General features: G+C 41.1%; 1 protein-coding gene across 2 annotated transcripts in view; it reads left to right on the top strand.

Annotated features, from left to right (window-relative positions):
- The window catches only part of LOC148031537 (uncharacterized), a 67,964-nt gene that overhangs the window by 19,094 nt on the left and 25,868 nt on the right, over positions 1-23,002 (top strand). For both annotated transcript variants that reach the window (XM_087685074.1, XM_087685075.1), the window contains exons 2-4: positions 19,541-19,653; positions 19,759-19,830; positions 20,088-20,123. In XM_087685074.1, coding sequence (XP_087541200.1) covers positions 19,541-19,653; positions 19,759-19,830; positions 20,088-20,123 — 221 coding nt within the window. The remainder of the gene's footprint in view (positions 1-19,540; positions 19,654-19,758; positions 19,831-20,087; positions 20,124-23,002) is intronic.

The raw sequence follows: 23,002 nt of genomic DNA, 5'->3' as shown, positions 1-23,002 counted from the left end.
CGAGAAAAGCTTCTGGATGAGACCATCACTGTGGAGTATTGCAAGACGGAGGACAATCTTGCGGATTTGTTTACGAAGGCGCTTCCTCAGGCTCTACTTCGGCAACATTCCAGATCCCTCAGGCTTCTGCCCTGCCCAGGCTCTGAGAGGGGGTGTTAGAGATCAGAGCGCTGTGCAGCAGTCGGGCTGCACAGTCGGACTGCCACGTGGCAGTCCGACCTGTACAGTCAGTCGGCTGCATTTAATGCAGCCAACAGGGTATTTTCTGGCGCCCCAGTTCAGGCAGTTTTTCGACTATTTATAGTCGATTTTTCCAGCAGTCTGGTCACTCTTCTCTGTCGCAGATTACAGACCGGTGCCGCGCAATTTTCTGTCTCTGTTCACAGATTTCAGACAGCAGACAGTGCAGACTGCAGCAGACTTCGAGGTGGACAGCAGGTCGCATCGTCGAGGTGGAGACACGCAGTCCAGCACACTGCGCCCGTGTATATCTTTGTATTCAACATTCTTTATACAGCAGATCTTCATTGTCCACTGTCTCTTTCTCTCCCTTCTCTCTCTGCGTTCTCTCTCTCTCAGTCCTACGCTTCCGCACCGCTGCACTCTGACAAGTTGCACTCGTACGTAGTACGAATCGGTTCGTACTATACAGTACAGTACGAACCGTACTGTACGAATGCGTACAAAAAACAAGCATTTTTTGTTTGTTTGTTTGTTGGTGCGTGGTGGTTGTTGTTGGTGGTGGTTTGGGTTGTTGACTGTTGTGGTGGTGGTGGTGATTTTGTAGCCTTGATCGATCAACCAAGAAAGGGGGTGGAAGCTTGATTAGACTTGTCACTCCTCATACATGTTTTGTTATGATTTATCCTAGAGCCAAAGGCCATACATAAGGTATTCAAGCAGTTCCAAACGTTTCTAATTGATGGCCCATCATTTTTCACAATATGTTAGTGTCATCAACAAATAAATTCAGCACCATTTGAGAATCATCAAGTAGCTTAATCCTATTGATTTTATCTTTGTTCACAGCTCATTTTGCACCACCCAACCCAAACCATTAGTACACATTGCTAATAAAACTAGGCCAGAATATAGCTTGGCCTAATGTACCTTCTGAGACTACACAAATTAGTGAATGTACCATCGGGGTGCTACTTTAGTCTTAGCAATGCTAAACAAAACCATAACAAAATTCATAAATCTTTTACCAAAACTTTTGGTGGTTTGTTTAGTAACTGTTGGTCTTTAGAACCTTCTCTCTCTCAAGCATACATGCCTCTTATTTGTATGATCATTCATGTATGATGTATCCTCTCCTATGTATGTACTTGTAAGTTCTAGCGTATGTTACGTATGCAGCATATGCCCTAGAGGTTTTGGCGTGTTACCCTCAAGTATTCATCTTATATACTCCAATAGCATTGCTATTTAGACTTTAAATATCTGTTCTATCATCTATAGATTAAAATAATGAAGTTAATTTTTTTTTCTCGCACTAATATCATACCGTACCTTATAAAATTTGAAGGTACCATTTAGTGCCGTATTTTATCGTACCGTACCGTATCGTACTTTTCGTACCTGACAACTATGCTTGTAATTGACTCAAAATACTAGTGAAAGCATTCAAAATGCTATGAGGCAGGCTTAGTCTCATCAAGCTTCAAGTTGACTAACTTTCGCATGAGATGTACTTGATTGATAGGAGTTGTATTCTCATAGATAGCCTTTAGTTTCTCCCAAACTGCATAGGTAGTGGGAAGTCCCTTGATATCAACCAAGATATCATCTATGACAGCCATTTTAATGTAAGTAATGGCCTTTTTATTCATTTCAGCCCAATCCTCATCTAATAAAGCAACAGGCTTATGTTGTGCCAAAGCATCATCACAATCCTTCAAAAAGAGTATACCTTGCATACGATCTTTCCCAAGATCAAAGCCATTGCCATCAAATTTACAAATCTCAAAGAAATTATTTGTGTCAAATGTAGATGCATTGCTAGCCATCTTTAGCAATAAAAGACTGCAATAAAATGCTGAATACTTTCAGCCAATAGCAAGATTATTGAATATGACAGCAAGGACACACACTTTTCCAAAGGTGTCTAAGAAGCATACATTTTGCTGTAATTTTAGTCCCAAGTGCTGATTACAGCATGTACATGAACTAAATCTGATACATTTGCATTAATGAAAGCTCCCACTTCAGTAATACATCACGATAATGCCCAAATGCAATAACCCAAGTTCTGTATATACCACTGTTTCACTGCATAATGAGTATTCAACAATACATATACCAAGAGAAGTTGCCCTTTTACAACATTTGAAACATCCCAAGTTCAAATTGCTCCCACTTAGCAATGAATCTGCTGTAAATTTCGCTGTCAAAGCTCAAATCAGCTCAAAATGCATCATTGATGCGAAAAGCCCCAAAATTTTTGCAGTGAATTTACCCCAATTGCTTCAATACATCCTCCCGAGCATCAAATACTACGGGCAAATGTTGCAGAAATTTCAGGAATTCTACAAAACCTCCAAATTTCGGGTTCAATTGTGCACAAATTTCAATGAAATTGACTCAACTGAGCGAAATTTTACTTTTACATGAATAGCCCCAAAATTTCCAAGGGATGTGCACCCAATGTTTGCAAATTTTGGGTCAACAGACACTATTATGCATGTCCAACACCAAATCTGGGAAAAGCCCCAGATTTTTAGGTGTAAATTCGCACAGATTTGCATTCTGTGCTTGCGCGTGCGAATACGCTGTAAAGTAAGGAGCTTGCTTTTGAAATAAATTAAAGGTGTCCAAAAATGTCAAAAAAATGACGAAATAGCCCTAATTGTTGACCTGTTGTATGTCATATTGCTCGTCACTTGCAGTAAACGTTGCCGGTCCTGCATACGTGTCACCTAATGTTGCCAGCTAGCCATGATCGTTGCAGACGTTGTCGTAGCTACCGTTTGTTACGTCTAACAGCTCACACTTGCTCAAAAACGTGTCGCAATTGGTCACGATGGTCACGATTGTAATGACTGCTTTCATTGTCTGCTAGTCAGGACTGCCTGCATCGGTTCTCGAGCTTTGATACTAGTTTGAAGAGTACGAGAGGAAGCAATCAGAATATGCGCGTCGATCAAGGTGCAACAGCAGTTGAGTGAAAAGTGAATGAGAGTGAGTTGACGGATAAGTGTGTATCAGTGTGGTACACACAAAGAATAAAATAATGCATTTATACTTGGGATACTGTACACTTCACCTGCAAGGGTATGTTCACATGTGCAAAGTAATATACACATAGGAGTAGTGTAAGGGCCTTTACATCCAATACTTTTGCTCCTACGTCTCGTATGAGTATGGTGAGATGTGTGATTACTATGGCTGCAATTTATGGTTGGAAAGTACATCAGTTGGACATTAAGACAACATTCTTGAATGGGGATTTGCAGGAGAATGTTTTTGTGTCACAACCTCCAAGGTTTATGGTTAAAGGGAAAGAACACATGGTATGCAAGCTATGTAAGGCTCTTTATGGTCTCAAACAGGCTCCTTGTGTTGCATGGTACTCTAAAATTGATGCTTATTTGGCCAACTAAGGGTTTAAAAATAGTCCAACTGCTCCCACTCTATACATTAAGAATGAAGGGGGGGACTTGCTGATTATCATTCTTTATGTAGATGACATGTTGTTGATTGGACCTACAAAGGGAAAAATTGCAAATTTTAAGGCTAAATTAAAACATGCATTTGCTATGTCAGATATGGGCTGCCTATAGTATTATTTGGGGATTCAATTCACCCAAAATCAGCATGGTATCATCATGTCATAGTCACAGTATGTAGATAAGTTTTACATAGGTCTAATATGCAATTTTGCAAACCTATGTGCACTACTCCTATGGAGCTAAGCTTAAAGTTGTCTATGCATGATGGTGAAGAGATGCATGATGTTGAAATTTATAGCCCGGCTGTTGGCTATCTTATTTACCTTTGCAGCACATGCCTTGACATTTAGTATGTAGTGTCTCAAGTGAGTAGATATAGGCATAGCCCATGGACCATTGGCAAGGCTCATTTCTCTAGCCATTTTGCCCCTTGGTTTACTCGAGGAATCGGCATTTGCTGCGCTCCTTGGGTGAGAAATTCAGCCCCAAATTCACAATTTCTTGGTTGGCCTCTTGAATCATTTGAAATTCTTCAATCTCAATTGTTGAAATTCAAGTCCTAGGCTGGCAAATTTGAGCACACTTCCCGAGGTGGCTAAAACCCTAACCCCTATTGTAAATAAGGGTTTACATTAGGGATTCTTCAAAATCTCCACCTCCAATGGTTGGAATTACTAGAATTTACTAAGGGTAGCATGTGCTCAAGTATCATGGTATGCAAGAGTTGATCATCAGTGATTGAGACCCTTAGAAGACTACCTTTTTTGGAAGAGGTGGTTTGAAAACATGGGTACCATGCTGCGATTTTCTTCATCCTTCCATCTGTTGGTTGATGCTGGTCTGAAGAAGCAAATGACAAGGCTTCACTTGAAGTTGTGGAGGGTAGCAAGAAAATGCCCCTTTATCTTAGACACAAAGGATAAGAACTTTGAGATTGATCGTTATTTGGAGAACATGGATGCAACCTACAAGAAGGTTAAATATTAGTTTCAAAGGTCTCAAGATAAGTAAAAGAGGGCAGACTGATTGTTATATCGTGCTTTGCAATTTGCAAAGGGTGGTTATGTATTGATGCGTTTTGAAAGGGCAAGACTGAAAAAGATAAAAGGCGAGAGAGATTGTATCCAAAGCTGAGTATGCACTATTATGGGCCTTTCCTAGTGTTGGAGAAGATCAATGATATTGCTAATAGGTTGAGGCAATCGGTGGACACATAATGCTTTTCATGTGAGCTTGTTGAGGTTTTTTCATGGTGATGTCAGATGTATCAAAGGATATATCTGCTAAAATTTAGCCAGAGGTTGAGGAGTTGGATGAGATATTGGTATTTGAGTTGATTTTGTCACATAACGAGAAAAAGTGAGAATGAAGCGAAGAATAAGCACGCTCATAAAAAATCAGCAAATACCCATGGTGGTCATTCAAAACTTCATCAAACAATTCCTCCAAGAGACCTTCCCATATTGGTCCATTCTCCTCCATCCCTCAAACAACACATCTATCAAATCGAAGATTTGCAAATATTGCCAAAATATGGGACACAACATCATTGAGTGTTGAAAGCACATTGCATCAAAGGACTTCAACCTTGCTCTCACCAATGAGACCACAAACCTCACTAAGTGTAAGGAATATACTTTTTTCATTGAATGCCATTATTTCCTTCTATTCATGATGCTTGTCTTTCTCTCATTGATGCAGCTTCTACTTGGTATTTCGACAATGGTGCTTTTGAACACATTACCTCTTGTAAAGAATTATACTAATCTATATCTCATGTATCTAAGGGGGGTCACAATCATGTGCAAACAATGTCTCTTATGCAATTGAAGGCATTGATAATGTTAAGGTTACTACTATTTGTAGCACTTCCATGATGTTATAGGATGTCGTCTATATGCTAGGCATTAAGAAGAACCTTCTTTCCATCTCAACCATTTTGTCGGGCTTTCATGTTCTCTTTGATGGCCCTCGGTGTGTGGTTTATGGTAATGGGTATCTTTGTCCATTTTATTGACCAACACTCTTATATCAGGATTTAATTGTCTTGACTCTTGTGATCAATAGCATGCTGAAATTTCTCTTGATTATACTCTTTCAATGAGTGATCCTTTTACGACACATATTTCTTCAGTGCCACATATTTCAGATTTGCTGATTCTCATTGCATATATTGATGATTTGTGTATTATTGGGATTAATTGTAACCGGCTTTCTATATATCAATTATTATCAAGATATGTTGGCTCAACGATTCAAATTAATTTGATGCTTACATAACTTGAAAGGTGACTTGTATTATTTGATTGTTTTAAAATATAGTTAAATATTCATTTTTTAATTCAAACGTGGCCAATGGTCAAAATGCCATGTCCTTGAATTGTCGTTGATGAGATGTCCAAGAGAAATTAAAAGTTTAGTTTTGTAGTTTGATTGATTGAAAAGCCTAGATGACTAAGACTTTTTCACTCGAGTAGTCACATTGACTAGAAGTCCATATAATGAGTGGTTTCAAAAAGTGAAAACCAGATGCTTATGATTAAAGAAACAAACCATGAACTTGTGAACCTATACAATTAAGCTCTTCGGAATCTAAATTTTGGCACCTCCTGAAAATCAAGAGGTTATATTTTTGGACGTTACTCAAGTGGAAATTTTGTTCATGTCAAAGGCTTCAGAATTTTGCAAAGAACAATTTGGTCTCTAGTAGCATTCTCAAATTCTTAAACCATTTGAGAGATTTTTAGAGAAGAAGGTTTAGAAGCTTCTTTCTCTAGAAAATTGACATGTGGCATTTAGAATAGGATATGTGTCATTTTGAAAGAGACTAGTATCCCTACACTCGTCATTTTCAACAAACACTTGTCATTTGTAGCTTACTACTTTCCATTTTTAGGTACTCAAGCCCCACACCTATATATCGGAGATCTCTCTCTTCATTTCCAACAAGGTATAACGCTTAAATTTCAACCACATGCTTTGTACATGCTTATCTAGTACTCATTCAAGAAGCCATTTCTACTCAACTTCAACACATCAAAGCAAAAGAGAAGGAAATCAATTTGCTGCTTAGTTTATACAGAAATTAGGCTTTCAAAATCCTAATTTTTAGAATTGTAGCAAATTAGCCTATTGTGATTGTATATGGTTCAGGCTCTCGGTGCCATGGTTTGTTTCAATAAAATCCTATAAAGGAGTAGGGGCCAATGCCCCTATCAATGTTGTGTCGTCTCTCTTCTCTCTCTCTCTCTCGCATTGTCTTCTAATATTCATGGTGACAATTGATCAAGTTGGTCAAGTTTAAAGTATTGTTAGTCTCACGTTTTTCCTCGTGCTTATATAAATGCTATCCAAGTTGCAACATTACAATATTATTTCCAGCATCCACATGCTGTCATTTATGTTGGTGTTTTTAATGCACCTTTGGCTCTCTACCTTGTCACCAATGAGAGGGACATAGTTTTATTACTGATAGAATTTTCTATTGCTCAATCAAGCTTCATCGGCATCGCTTTTATGGACCATTGGCAAGTATGTGAAGACACCCTTAAGAACATCATTGATAGAGTACTTAGTTGCCCAATCAAGCTTCATCATTGACAACCCTTTTGTGAACCATTGGCAAGTAGTGAAGAGTGTCTTCTCATATCTCAAGGACACTTTTTGTTTAAGGTTGTTTCTTCACTTATACATGGATTCATGGATCGTGATTGGGCTAGTTATTCAAAAGACATTTTGATATATCTTTTCACTTTTTATGTACATGCATACCATGAATGCTAATCACTTGGAAGTGATTTTGGAGATGTTTTATGCTTGATTTGGAGCATGAAGACTGTTTCTCCATCAGAATTTCGAGCTATTCCGCTTATCTTTACATGTGATGTCTTTGAAAACATGATTTGTCATTCATTGTATGGTCATAGTTTGCTATATCTATGAGGATGGACACGTGCAACCATGTGCACATACATTATTTTCCAGGATTTTTGTTATTGTTCCTAGATCAGTCCACCCATTCCATGAAAGGGGGTTTAGGCTTTATTATAAAAAGGTACTTTGTACATCACTAGTACATATTTGACTAGGTTAGGGTTTCATATGATGGTTAAGCCATTTAGGGCTAGGTTTTAACTTTTACTATAAAAAGATATGTTTTATATCACTAGCACATAAGTGTGATATTTATTCATTATGATCACCTTAAGTGTTGTACCCTCTACTAGTCATTAATATATTCCCTCTCATTTTGTGATTATCATTGGGCATTGATTAATTCTTTGATTATCTTTCATTCTCTATCAATTAATTGAGCAATTACTTAACACTTGGGCCAATAAGTGAGAAGTTTTTAAAGGCAGCGTTTTTAGTATTTGGAGTAGATTTTGTATTTTTATGATTTCCGGCAGTATTGTAACCTCAAAGATCAGATGGAGGAAGTCCTAACTAGCTGTGTTTTTGGAGTTAAGAGGGGGACTACTCAAGAAGTGTGACCAATTTAAAGGGAAGGGTGTTTGGTGACCTAGACATGGATTTTTGGGCCATTATTTATTGTAAGGACCTTTTTCTACCTATGCTATTCTAGGATCAAAAGCTTGACGGGAACAACTTCAGCATTTGGAAGGTGTGTTGGAAATAAAGGCCCTTGTGCCTTTAAATGTGCTCGGATGTGAACACACCCTTAGCACTTGTACTTACACATATATATTTATCTAAAAACCTAAAGTGGTACACTCGTCATTGTACCTACAATCGTGCACACTCTCCGCTCTGCTCTCTCTCACTCTCTTTGTCTCTCTGTGCCTGACGAACACCTACTGTCTCAATCTTCATGTCTACCTGTCACTACAAACTGGTATCAGAGCTGCGGTTAAGGAGTTCGTACTACTCGGAGTTCGAGCAGGAGCTAACAAGTAGGTGTGCAGGTCGTGAGGTCGTTTTCTGACCTGGCAAGCAGGCGGGAGGAAGTCGATTGTTGCAGTTGACAGTCAGTTGCAACAGCTGATGAACTACAGGCGACTATGTCTGAAGACACGATGCAGGCGACCCTAGACGACATGATACAGATGACTAGGACCAAACGAAACAGGCTGCAGTCGACAGCTGCGGGCATCGTGAATTGGTGCCATGTAAGACTCCAGTGAGGGGACAGGTCACGACGGGCAGCGAACAGCGTGTGCAGCAGTCGGCGGGACAGGTCCAACGCGTGGCGGGATAGGTCCGACAGTCGGCGGGACAAGTCCAATGCATCGCGGGACAGTCGAACGGGGTCAACGGACCCCGTCACATCTTTCAAACAAAAAAAAAAGGGAAAAATCTTTTCTTCAAAATCTCCTTTGAATTTGCCTCCTCTCCTCCGGGTGTTCGCGCGTGCAAGCACAATGTGTAAATTTGTGCAGGTTTAGGCCCAAAAATTTGGGGCTTTTCCCAATTTAGGGATCTCAACTCAAAATTGGACAATTTGACTCAAAAATTGCAAAATCGGTGCACATTTGCCCGGGAATTTTGGGGCGTTTCACATTTTAGTGAAATTCTTTCAACTTCATTGAAATTAGTGCATGTAGGACTTGGAAAATTTGGGGATTTGTCCAGATTTGGTGCGAGCAAGATGCAACAGTGATTTTTGTCTCAGAAATTGCAGAAATTTGTGACATTTTGTCCCTGACATTTGGGGCTTTTCATATACATGCACAAATTGGGTTGAAATTTACCCAATTTCTCGACATTGATGCACACTAGACCTTGTGCAATTTGGGGCTTTTGCAGTTTGGGCAAAATCTGTGCAGCATTTAGTCATTTTAGGTATATACAGGTTGAATTCCACACAATTTGGACATCAACACTTGGTAAAATTTGGGGGTTTTGCAGAAATTGCTCTATTTTGGCAAAATTGGCCTATTCTATGCATGACAGAGAAAATGCAGATGTGTGCTTGATGCTTTGAGAACAAAAATTTTGGGGCTTTTGACCGCTCGTGTCAAATTTTATGCCTGTGAGTACATGTATAATAGAAATTGCAGCTAAAATTTTGGGATTTCTCATGTAATGTGATGCAATATTTGTGGAATGTTGTAGCACATGGTTTGGTGCTTCTGAAAATTTAATTACATATCTGAAATCAGTGCTTCTAAGTGGTTATTTATTGCTGGTTGGTACTTGTTTGTACGTTGGTCACTTGGGTGACCGTTTGGGCCTGCATTTGCTGATTTTTTGGTCACATTTGGGCTGAAAATAATGGTTGGCAGCAATGACACCAGTAATCTCATGCACATAAAGAAGCTTGAAGGAATACATAACTTTGCAATTTGGCAAAAGCAGCGCTACAATATCTTGTTGCAAAAGAAGCAGGCAAAGCTGATTAAAATACAAAGGGCAGAGCCCGTAGATATGGAACATGACAATTGGGATGAGTTAAATGTGCTTGCGCGCTCAACCATCGAGCTATCGATTTCTGATGCCTTGTTGTTTAACATTGAAGGTTTGGATTCTGCATATGCTATATGGACTAGATTGGAAGAACTATATGTACAAAAGAGTGCTGCAAGCAAAGTGTATTGGCTGAAAAAGGTTATGGATTTGCGTATGAAAGAGGGTACATCAATGTCTACTCACCTGAGTGAGTTTAACTCCATTTTCAGCTAGCTGGTTGCCTTGAAGTTCATGATTGATGAGGAATTTAAGGCTACTTTCTTGCTTTGCACTCTACCTAGAGAGTTGGGATACATTCAGGACTGCTATGAGCGATTCTAATGTAATCCTTTTGTATGCTGATGTAGAGAGTGCTCTACTCATGGAAGAAATGAATCAGTAGAACAATGCATCCAGTAAGTCTTCCAATGCTTTGCGTACTAGGGGCAGATCATAGCAGAAAGGCAAATATGATAGCAAGGGATGCAGTAAATCACGTGGCAAAGATGTTGAATGCCATCATTGTGGCAAGAAGGGTCACTTTAAACATGACTGCTACAAATGGAAGAAAGAGAAAGGAAAGGGCAAAAAGATAGATGATAGCAAGGAAGAGAAGAAGAACAGTCAGCCTAAGAAGAGCAGTGTAAAAATTGAAGAGATGAATGTAGTTACTCATGACAGTGACAGTGAGAGTGACGTACTCTTCGTCTCTTCACACTTTGGTGCAGATGCTTTACTTGCAGATATAGATGATGACATGCATACTTGGATTCTCGATTCAGGTGCTTCCTTTCATGTCACCCCTCATCGTGAGTGGTTCTCTGACTATACAGGGAGTCGACATGGTGTTGTCCATCTCGGAGACAACTATGCATGTGAGATTGCAGGTATTGGCAGTGTGCAGTTACAGTTATAGCATGGCTTTGTCTTTACATTTCAGCATGTACGGCATGTATCTTAGCTCAAGAAGAGCTTGATTAGCATAGGGGACAACTAGATGATGATGGATTTCATATCACCTTTGGTGATAGAAAATGGAAGATCTGTAAGGGATCTAGGGTTATTGCCAGAGGTTGCAAGAATGATACTTTGTATCCACTTCATGTATCTAGTGTGCATGACCATGTTGTTGCCATGACTGAGCAGCCAAGCGTTCCTTTGTGGCATGGCCGGTTGAGACATATGAGTCAAACAAGAATGAAAGTTCTTTCTCGGTTGGGTTACTTGCCTTGTCTTCGTTATGCTGATTTTGAGCATTGTGATCATTGTATTTATGGTAAACAGGAATGAAAGTTCCCCAAGAAGCATGGTCGGGCAAGCCACCTTCATATGCTCATCTAAAAGTGTTTGGCTGTGAGGCTTTTGTGCACATTTGTAAAGAAAAATGCAGCAAACTTGAGCCAAAGTCCGATAAATGCATTTTCCTAGGATATGGTGACGAGGGTGAAATGGGTTATAGATTGTGGGATCCCGAGAAAAGGAAAGTAGTATGTAGCAATGATGTTATCTTTCGGGAAGATCACATGCATAAATAGCCCGAAAAGACTGAGGAGGTCTGTAGGGTTGTATTTTTGGAAGAAATACATTTTAGACAGCAAAATGTGTCCGCTGTACAGCAGCAAATACCTGCTGTAAATGACTGTAAATGCAGAAAATGATGCTGGAAATGATCAGCCAACTATTGCCCATGATAATGAGCCACTACATGTGCACGAATAGCCAGGACTGCAGGCTGTTAATGCTGATTTGCAGATTGAAATGCCAGGACAGCATACTGAAAATTGAAATTTGCAGGATCAGCCAGCAAACAATGATCATTGGGTTAGGAGATCATCTAGAGCTATAGACAACCTGACAGATTTGTTCCTGGTGCAAACAATGTGGCTGATTATGTCATGTTAACAGACTGTGGTGAACCGTCTTGCTTCAAGGAAACAATGGACAGACATGACATCAATAAATGGTATAAAGCCATGTTGCCAGAAATGGAATCTCTTACAAAAAAAGGCACTTGGGACTTGGTGCAGTTGCCTAAAGAGCAAAAAACACTTCCATGCAAATGGGTTGACAAGATGAAGGTGACTTCTGGTTTCTCAACAAAGTAAAAAGCTAGATTGGTTGCAAAGGGGTATAAGCAGGAGCAAGGAATTGACTTTGATGAGATTTTCTCTCTTGTAGACAAGATGACTACATTGAGAACCATTTTGGGCTTGGTTGCAGTTGAAGATATGGAACTCATATAGATGGATGTAAAGATTGCATTTTTACATAGTGATCTGCATAAAGACATATATATGCATCAACCTGAAGGGTTTGTGGAAAAAGGGAAAGAAAAGATGATATGTAAACTCAAAAGGAGTTTGTATGGGCTGAAACAAGTACCAAGAGAATGGTATCATAAGTTTGATACATTCATGCAGTCTTAAGGTTTTCATAGAAGTCAAGTGGATCACTGCTTGTACACCAAGAAGGCAGCAGATGACAGTTTGATTATCTTGGTCTTGTATATAGATGACATGTTGATTGTTGGCAAGGATATTCATGCCTTGGACTCACTGAAGCAAAGTCTTCATGGCAGCTTTGACATGAAGGATCTTGGTGATGCAAATCACATTCTTTGGATGCGAATACTCAGAGATAGATCAAAAGGCTTACTCTATCTATCTCAGCAGGAGTATATCTTCAAAGTTTTGCAGCGTTTCAATATGGAGGGGGGGAAAACAATTGGGGTTCCATTGCCTCCATATGTGAAACTCAGTGTAGAGGATAGTCCTACATCTGATGCTGAGAAGGTTGAAATGGCCAAGGTACCATATGCTTCAGCTATTGGCAGTTTGATGTATACTATGGTTGCTACACGTCTTGATATTGCCTTTGCAGTGGGAGTGGTTAGCAGATACATGGCAACCCCTGGCAAGAAGCATTGGGATGCAGTGAAAGGTATTATGAGATACCTCAAAGGCACAAAGGAGTTGTGTATCTGCTTTGGAAAGCAGAAGGCATCTGTTGTTGGCTTTACGGATGCAGACTATGTTGGTTATGCGGATTGCAGGAAGTCGACTTCTGGATATGTGTTTACTTTCATAGGAGGAGCAATCTCTTGGATCTCCAGGCTACAAAAGTGTGTTGTATTGTCAACTACAGAGGCAGAGCATGTGGCTGCCCTGAGGCATGCAAGGAGGCTTTATGGCTTTCACGTCTGGTGGGAGAGCTTGGTATCACAGAGTTACCTGTTCTCCATTGTGATAGTCAGAGTGCTATCATGCTGGCACGGAATCCTGTCTTTCATTGAAAGACAAAGCACATACAGGTGAAGTACCACTTCATTAGAGATGTACTTGATAGCAAGGGCATTGAGCTTGTCAAAGTGCATACAGATGATAATCCTGCAGACCTTCTCACGAAGGGTCTTCCAGCAGAGCGGTTTGCTCATTGCCAACGGATGATGGGAGTTGGATAGATATATGTATTTCAGCTTTGTACATACCTAAACTTAGCTGATTTTTTTTTCTTCTTAAGACACATTGCCTTTAGGTGGGAGGTTGTTGGAAATAAAGGCCCTCGTGACTTTAAATGTGCTCGGGTGTGAACACACCCTTAGCACTTGTACTTACACATATATATCTATCTAAAAACCTAAAGTGGTATACTCGTCATTGTATCTACAATCGTGCACACTCTCTATTCTACTCTCTCTCTCTCTCTCTGTCTCTCCGTGCCTGACGAACACCTATTGTCTCGATCTTCGTGCCTACTCGTCACTACAAAGTGATGATGGAGTATCTTGGAGTCCTATGAGCTTATGGAGTTGGTGATGGAACAGATTGACTATTGTCAAAGCCCCCAAAACTCTTTCTATATTGGAACAATGTTGATTTGAAGAAAATACTAGTACAATGTGACAAATTGAGTGCTTGCATCATTTGTTCATATTTGTTTCTTACACATTGATAGTCATTGCACATGTGAATCATATGATGGGTGTGGGACAAATGTGATTGCACTTGGAACAGCTATATAATAGGATGATGTCCATGAAGGTGTCTATGGAGGTACAGATGTGGACCATGGATCTCGATAAGTCTCTATCCATGAAAGATCACATCAACAAACTACAATAGCTGTAGATGGAGATGTTTAATGTAGGGAAGGTAATCTCTTTCAAAACATGGTTGTTACCTTATTGGCATGGCCCATGGTGTTGGATTAGGATGACCATTTTAAGCTACAAACTCCACAAAAGGGAAATTCTGAGGCTTTGATGGGTCAAAATGCAAATATAAAGAAGAAAATGAGGAGAAGGAAGACTCCACCTATCACAGTTGTGGTAAGACATGCCATTGGAAGAAGGTTTTCCAGACAAGGACAAAAAAGAGGACAAAAGGAGAGTTTCAAATGGATTCGGAGCCTTCCAAAGTAGTTCCAACTTCATCGGCATTTTTCTACCTTGAAGGTGTTAGAGACATCTTTGTTACTGGATGTGGCATTAATAGTACTCACAACTTGCCAATGGATTATGGACAATGGTGCTTTTTGCCACACGACTCCATCCAAAGAAGGCATCGATCGCTTGCATTAGATATAAAGAAAGACCTATATTGGCAACAATTGTTTTGTTCCGGTTTATGGTGGTGGTGAGAGATTTAGATCATCCTTGATGGGCATGGTGGTGCCTTTACATCGGATGTCCATTATATACCCAATCTTGGTTTCCAACTCGACACAATCTGCAATATTTGTGGACTAGGACTTATTGTGGAGTTTGATGCCGAGTCTTTTTGGATATGTGATGGCTAGACGAGAAAAGGTGGTGTGATTGGAGCGAAAGAGCAAGATAGTGGTGGAGATAGTGATGACTATGTTGGAGCATCGAAAGGTGCCCTAGGCTCTTTGAGTAGAGACCATAGCGATGGTTGTACATGTCCTTAATAGATCCTTGACATCAATTTTGACACTAAACTCGGGATATTATGTTTTAGGGTTTGTGGGTATGATGCATATGTCCACTTTCTAAAGGATGAAGGGAAGATGGATTCGAAGATTAGATGACACCTTTTTGTGGACTATAATATCTAGTCAATGGGTAATCAATTGTATGATTCAGTGATGTAGGATGTATACCATAGAGATGTGCCATTTTTTGAGATTCCGATCTCAGAGGGGGGTGATGAGCACCCCATTCTAGAGATACAAATGACAACTGGTTGCCATCTCTCCAAGAGTAGGCAAGTAAATGAGCAAATTGTGGGTAGGTGTGGCTGGTTGAACTGGCTGTGCCATGTACCATAGTAGCAGTTGACTCTCTCTCTCTCTCTCTCTCTCTAGTGTTCATCTCTTTTACTCGATCCATGCATCCGCTTTTGCTTGTGCTTTGATGTGGGAATTGTTCACTTGGCCAAGCACCCTTTTACAAAAATGAATAATGGAATGAAATGCAATGATGCATGCAATGCAAAGGGAGATACAACAAGGAAGGGATGTCAATGTCGAAGGCAAGAAGACAATGCCAGAACTTATATGTACCATGGGGGGAAAGCAACCCTCTCTTAACCCATGGATGTTGATGCTGATGGAGGAGGAGGAGCTGATGTTGACTTGTGGTGCTGAGAGCCTGATGATATGATAATGCTTGATGTAGCTTGATATAGAGGGTGCTCTTGAGACCTCTTAGCTGGTAGGGCTAGAAGGAGAATCAGCCATCTGAGTACTCGGGATGTGCTTATATTTGATTTTGAGAGATGGCTTTTGTGTTGACCAAGTAGCATAGGTGGGCCCCAAACTTCAAAGAGGGATCCAATGCTAACTGGTAGAGGTGGAGGGAAAATCAACTGCCACCTAGATAGTCGGTACTCAATCTTGTGAGATGCCTTTGATGCTATCCAAGTGTTGTAGGTATGCTTGAAACTTGGCCTTGAGAGATGGGTCCTATGTCAATGAAGAATGTGAATCCACCACACCAAGGTAGTGGTCCACGTGACATGAAAATGAACAAGCTAGTGGAGTGGTCATTAATGTCAAATGATAAAAAACCTCAGCAGAAAGTGAAGAAAGACGGTTTCCGTAATAAGTGCAATGATGCTCAAGACCCTATCTTGGAAGAGAATACATTATCAATGCTGATCAAGGATTTGGAGGCAATTATTATGGAGGCATGTCAGAAGTGGTGCGGCAATGGAAGCATAAACAACATGCTGAAATAAACAGCTGAAACACAAGACAAGAGAAAGAATAAACACAAATACAGATGAGAACTTAGATTTATGCCCGGGAAATGAAATCCATATCGAACATGAGACAACAACATACAACAGTGAGTCATTGGCTGTGTAGGCACCCTGGCACTGGCTCCTCTCTCCTCAAAAGAATCCACAAATTATGGCTGAAGTACATAGAGGAGCAGGAGCCCTAGCAATATATAGGCATAAAATGGGGGGAGCAATAAATGCAGTCGGCTAACATTTAATGCTGGTCGGCCAGCATTAAATGCTTCCCAGCCCTAGACAACACTCCAAAAAATGCCAGATAAATACTACATAAAATGTTGTAGCATCTGCAGCACACACTCACACCTGAGTTGACTAATTTGCTAACATCCTCTCTCAGATCAGGGGTGATCTGATACAATACAATAGTACAATGATAGGGAATCATAAACTATACAACATAGAACCACTAGAAGAACCATGGATATCCAAGCAGTGAGTGGCCAGCCCACCACCAAGATGCCTCGGAGAGTATTTGACGTCGATGTCCAATTAACAGCACCACGTGAAAATAGAGAAGAATCATAGCAGCTCTCTGTGTTATGTCACCTATGTTACGCATGACATACAAGACCAATCTACCAAACATGTCTCTGAACATGTGACCATGAAATCATCGCCTTCGGCCAAAACCGCCAAAGTGTCCCCTCATGTGGACTCCAGAGTAAGCCTCCCGCTCTCTGCCAAGTAACCAGTCCATCATGAACCTGGATGTCAATCCTAGCTCCAGGATTTGTATCTGCTAGACTTCAATCGATGCGTCAGGGATGTCTCTCTCTGGATCCTGTGCATCTGTATAGACATATAGATGAGGCACGGCTGTCCCATCTCACCACCCTCTCACACTCCCTGTCTGGCACTGGAGAGTCGTGAGGGATGTCCGTATCACCACCACTAGAAAGCAGCTGAGGAAGGGGCCACTAAGCCCTTCCCACGATCCGAAGAAGAGGATCCCTTCCACACCTTGGACTTCGCCTTGGCTGGAGGATCGGAATTAGAATCTGAGGCAGATGATGACTCGTCGGAGGAGTCTGCATCTCGCTTCGTCTTCTGCTCCTTTTTCTTCTTGGAAGCCGCTAACTCTTTGCATTCCTTCCTTAAATGACCTTTCTTGCCACAGTGATAACATTGGGCCTTCGACTTCTTCATCTTTGAACCCCTCTCTGAAGCTGCAAGAGCCTCATTTGAATCTCCATATTGTGACGGAAGCCTCCCTTGTAGTTGAAAAGTAGCCTCATGCTCAAGTATCATGGAGGACATGCCAAGAAAACTGACAGGAGTCGTAGATGTCTGCGCCCATAAAGCATTCGCCACTCCATCAAACTCCTGAGGAAGCTTGTAGAGTACTGTACCAACAAGATGTGCCTTTGATAGGGCAGACTGCATAGTACGAAGCTGGTCATGGAGTTTGGTAACACGAAGTAGGAAGGATTGGATCGTATCTTTGGATTCAAACTTCAACTGCTGGAGCCATAGAGAGTAACGGCCCTCATGGTGGAAGGAGCCTTGTACATCAACTGTAACTTCGACTATACATTTGAAGCTGTCGTACAGGAGGTGACCGCCGGTAGGACTTCTTTGGAAATACATCGAAGTAATGCCGAATAAGCACGGGCATCATCCGAATCCCATGCAAGCACAGTCTCCTCATGGTTGTCTTCATCAAAAGTAGATGGAACAGGAGAAGATTGTCGAGGACGTACCACAGCTCCGTTAACCACGTACCATAACCGCTTTTGAATAAACCAAGCCTTCATCACCGCACTCCACGTGTAATAATGAGGTCCATGGAGCTTGTCATCAGTGGATGTGCATGGAGGAGCCATCTGGAGAGGATTTAGAAAAGTAGTAGAGAAAAGAAGGGATTGGGAGAGGGAACACAGCCAAACCACGAGCACAGACTGCAAAAAGCAAGAGTTCACATGCAGTATAACCCAAAAACTGATTAAAATAAGCCAAAATCTGCTGCACAAAGTCAAAAAATCAGTTAAAATCTGCTAGAAACAGCAAAAACGGCCTGTTTTGCCAGTCGCCCAGCCCAAAAGAGTGCTGTAAACAGCAAAACACAGGCTGCACACTGCCTAAACAGGTGTAGGGAACTGTCGCCAGCAGCCTGATGAGGAAAACACAGGCAGCAGGAGGTGTTGGACAATCAAGCGATGCATATGCTGATCAAAACGTAGAATTTGGAAGCCAAAATCTGGTCGCAATCAGATTGATAGCAGTCGCCAAGGCAGCAGAGGGGTAAATCAGTCCTGAAATCAACAATAAAACACAAATCCTGAAATTTGATACCATGTCAGAAGTGGTGCAGCAATGGAAGCATAAACAACATGCTGAAATAAACTGCTGAAACACAAGACAAGAGAAAGAATAAACACAAATACATATGAGAACTCGGATGTATGCCCGGGAAATGGAATCCATATCGAACACGAGACAGCAGCATACAACAGTGAGTCACTGGCTGTGTGGGCACCCTGGCACCGGCTCCTCTCTCCTCAGAAGAATCCACAAATGATGGCTGAAGTACATAGAGGAGGAGGAGCCCTAGCAATATATAGGCAAAATGGGGGGAGCAATAAATGCGATCGGCCAACATTTAATGCTGGTCGGCCAGCTTTAAATGCTCCCCAGCCCTAGACATCACTCCAAAAAATGCAAGATAAATACTACATAAAATGCTGTAGCCTTTGCAGCGCAGACTCACACCTGAGCTGACTAATCTGCTAACAAGGCAAGGACCAACAAACCATGCCTTCAGACAATCTGCATTGTTATTCTATGGGCTACACAACTTTAGGATTCTTCTTTATCTGCAGAGTGAGAGACAGAGATAAGCAACAAAATAGGATAAGGATGACCTGTGCAACAAAGGGTCATGCAAATGCAGGGATTAGAGAGAGTAGTCTTGTACAGCCCAAGATACTCCATGCTTTCCTGTTTGTTTGCTGTTTGGCATACTGATTGCAAATTTGCACTTTTTCCCCCTTTTGCCCAACCTGCCTACTCTCTAACTCATGATGTGAGGGATCTCAATTTCATGTACATAATGTATTATGGCCAACAGGTTTTTGTTTTGACATGACTGTCTTCATAGTTTCTGCAAGTCAAGCTTGATATTTAATAAAGTTAATAAAAAAATGGAAAGGTTTCAAAGAGAGGAGCAATTTACAATTTTTGAATGGATGAATGTAGGTATGATAGTTGCCTCTGCTTTGATGATATGGAAAGGCTTGATGCTTTTTACTGGCAGTGAGTCACCTGTGGTGGTGGTTCTCTCTGGCAGCATGGAACCGGGTTTTAGAAGAGTTAAGTCCTTATAAACCCCTTCTAATTTATATGTAGATGTATAGATATTGTAAATGTGTAACCCACACTTGAAGGGTAATAACTTCTTGGAGTGTGAATTGCAGGGTGATATTTTGTTCTTGAACATGGGGAATTCCCCTGTACGAGCTGGAGAGATTGTGGTGTTCCGGATAGATGTACTGGTTTCCTCATTTATACTTCTACTTTGCAGTCGTTTTTAGTTTGGTTTTGTGTATCTTGTTTTTGATCCATGATGAGCCTTTTGCATCCCGCTAACTACACATACAACCATTGCTGTCAATTCTGCAAGGAGGGATTGCATGATCTTATTTGTGCTCTTCTTCATTTACTTTAGTGCTCACATGTTGGGCAATGGTTTTTTAGTAGTCATATTGAGGTTTAAGTCATTGTCTCACTGTTTTTGTTTTTGTAGGGCCGTGATATACCAATAGTTCATAGAGTCATCAAGGTGAGTCTTTCAGATCTTTGGATTCAGTTGTGTCAAATGTTTATAAATCCAAAACTCTTTTACTTTTCTTGGAAGCAGTTCTTCCAACAGTTGCTAAAGGTTGGCACACTTCAAAGTCAAGGACTAATGTATGACACCCAAATAGACCAACACACTTTTTTTAAAAATTATCAAGACTCTTGCTTTTGGAATAAATTAGATGTGGAATTTTTGGTCAATAGTGTCAGAATTTCACTTTATTGAGTAGTGTCAAACCTTGGATCACATTAGATGTAAGACACAAGGTTCTAGTTTGCACAACTCAACATAAAGATAAGAGAACTACCCAAAGGTGGAAACAATCCTCAGATTTTGTATACATTGGTAAGAAGAAGACATATAGATAGAGGCTCCGTGAGCCCAAGCTGTGCACTATCCAGCACACTTGTGCACTCTGTATCTTGAGAGTGTCCTGCCCAGTCCAGGACAATCTCATTCAGTCACGATCAATCTGTGCTTGATCTCGTGCAGCCACTATCACTGGAGTCTGCACTCCTTGAACCACTTGCTCATGCTCCCACTGTCCCGCACTCAAGGCTAGCATTAGTATCATGCATCATGCCTAATTTTGCTCCGGTCACCCCAAAAACCTCTATTTATGATTAAATGATTTTATTTTGCAAAGTAGGACAAGTGCCCAGAAATCCCCTATACAAGGTGGGCATCCCACTATCACTTTCTAAGACCACTCAGACCAGTCATTCTCTCAGCTACTCTTCCTCTCCTTTGAGTGCTGCTTGTTCCTCCTGGATGCGCCTGGTGGATGCAATCACAACAGGACTGCTGCCCTTTTTGGAGCTTCCTGGCGGTACTGCCATCTCAGATTGGCTGCTGCCCAGCAGCTGCCCCCCTTGGTTGACCTGCTTCCCACCTGTCTCCAGCATCTGGAGGCCCCAATCTTCATCAACTGCCGCATTTTTGCTTACTCATCCATCTGTAGGGTGTTGCCTGCTCCTACAAGCCCTCCGAGTCGTCATTGCAGCTGTCATCTTCATCTTCCACTGACTACACATACCTCATTTCCAGCAGGTTACCTCTTGTTTGGCTGGTTATTGGCTCTTGCATGCTGGCAACCATTTTCACAGGTGGTTGAGCCCTGGTGTAGTTGGCAGGTCTTCCATTCTTCTAGGCAGTCTCCATCTTCTCCACAGGCCTGGATTTGTGTTTATGCCACTACAGCCAAAGACACATCAGCTACAGGAGCCGTTCTACTTGTTGGAGGCCCTATCCATCAGCAGACAGTTGTGTTTTGCTGCTACAGGTTCACTCCAGCATACACTTGCGTTTCTTGCTACTGGAGCCCCTAGAGATCATTCTCCTTCATCATGTAGCTATGGAGGGCTGTGTTTTGCTTCCTTCATTGCTTTCTAGCTTCAATCTGGTGTTTTCCTTGACATGCCCCTTCTTGGAGGATTGCATTTCACTCCCTTCACAAAGCATTTTCCTTCGAGAGAGATAGAGGCTGGGCCTCTCATTGTATCATAATTGTATATCATTCATTCTTTTATCCTTGAGTGAGTTCATTGTTCAGGTTTGTCATACACTCTATTGTCTCCAGTGCAAGCCCTATTATTGCTTCGCCTTCTTGTAAGCGGACTTAGGGTTTACTTGTGGCACGTGCTTTCTTCATAGTGCCTGGTCACATTGAGTAAGCAACTATTGTGCTTGCAGAAACTGCAAAACATGAGAATTCTATCCATCAACATCAACAACGGGAAGCCACAAGGGATCCTATGAACCACCTATTGGAAATTGCCCAATTGGCGAACTGCCTTTGCATCATTGGCCGAGGTTTGCTCTGAAGAGATGCCTATAGCTATGGGCTAGAGAATCTCACCTTGAAGGCACACACTTGGTCCCCCTATTGACACCTTCGTGGTTGGCACAACCAAATCCTGGTCGTCTTTCCCACTAGGGCTCAACACACCCTTTGAAGAGCAATCATCCACTTGTTTACTTGCAAGAGATGTAAATTTCGTATCCATATCCTTGCAACATCATAATCCATTGGGCAAGTGGATTATTGATTACTACTTACCCAAGACATCCAACTCTAGGGAAACCTTTGTTTGCCATGCTACAATACCTTGAATCCTATGTGTTAATCAAATGTGCAAATGTGAGGTGCACATATGATGTGCCGGTTAGTTATTTCACAATGATGGGCCAAGGGCCTTAAGATGTCAGTGGATGTCAAAGGCAAATGTTGTAATAAGTTATACTAGATAGGTACTAGGTGGCACCTAGTGAGAGTTTGGCTTAGAATATTTTATTAGCCATTAATGTCTGCAGTGACATTAGGAACTTGCATAAATTAATTCATGAATGCTAGTTTAAAGGCTATTAAATGCTCAAGATTGCTTGGATGACAAATTGGCCCAGCCAATTTAATTGTTGGTTGGTATAGTTATTTTTTTGAGCAAGAATTAATAGTTAAACTAATTTATAGAAATAATATTTTAAAAATTAATTTAATCAGGCTGAAAATGGCTAAAAAATGCAATTAGAAGGCTGTCACTTGGTAAAACTTGCCCATGTAAGTGAGGACTCGAAGATGATGGAGGTTATGAGAGGAACTGAGAGCTGTTGTTGCAAATTTCCAGCCATTGTATAGTCGGTAATATGTATAACCCAATGTATAACAATATTGGCATGATGTTGGGGCATAACAAAGTGGCAAGTTTGGCAATGTATATATACAACTCAATATGTTTGGGACTCATGGTATTAATGCTAGTCATGCAAATGCTCTGTATAGTTCTGGTCATGAGGAAAATGCAACCAATGTACCCTTTTTGACAGCAATGTGAAAGTTCCAAGGATCTATGTGATCGAGAGAG

The sequence above is a fragment of the Lygodium microphyllum genome, chromosome 9, assembly GCF_053477565.2.
Source record: "Lygodium microphyllum isolate KBCC chromosome 9, Lygodium_microphyllum_v1.1.10, whole genome shotgun sequence".
NCBI classification, from domain to species: domain Eukaryota; kingdom Viridiplantae; phylum Streptophyta; class Polypodiopsida; order Schizaeales; family Lygodiaceae; genus Lygodium; species Lygodium microphyllum.
Note: the sequence above shows the minus strand (reverse complement) of the source record. Positions and strands in the feature narration are given on the sequence as shown.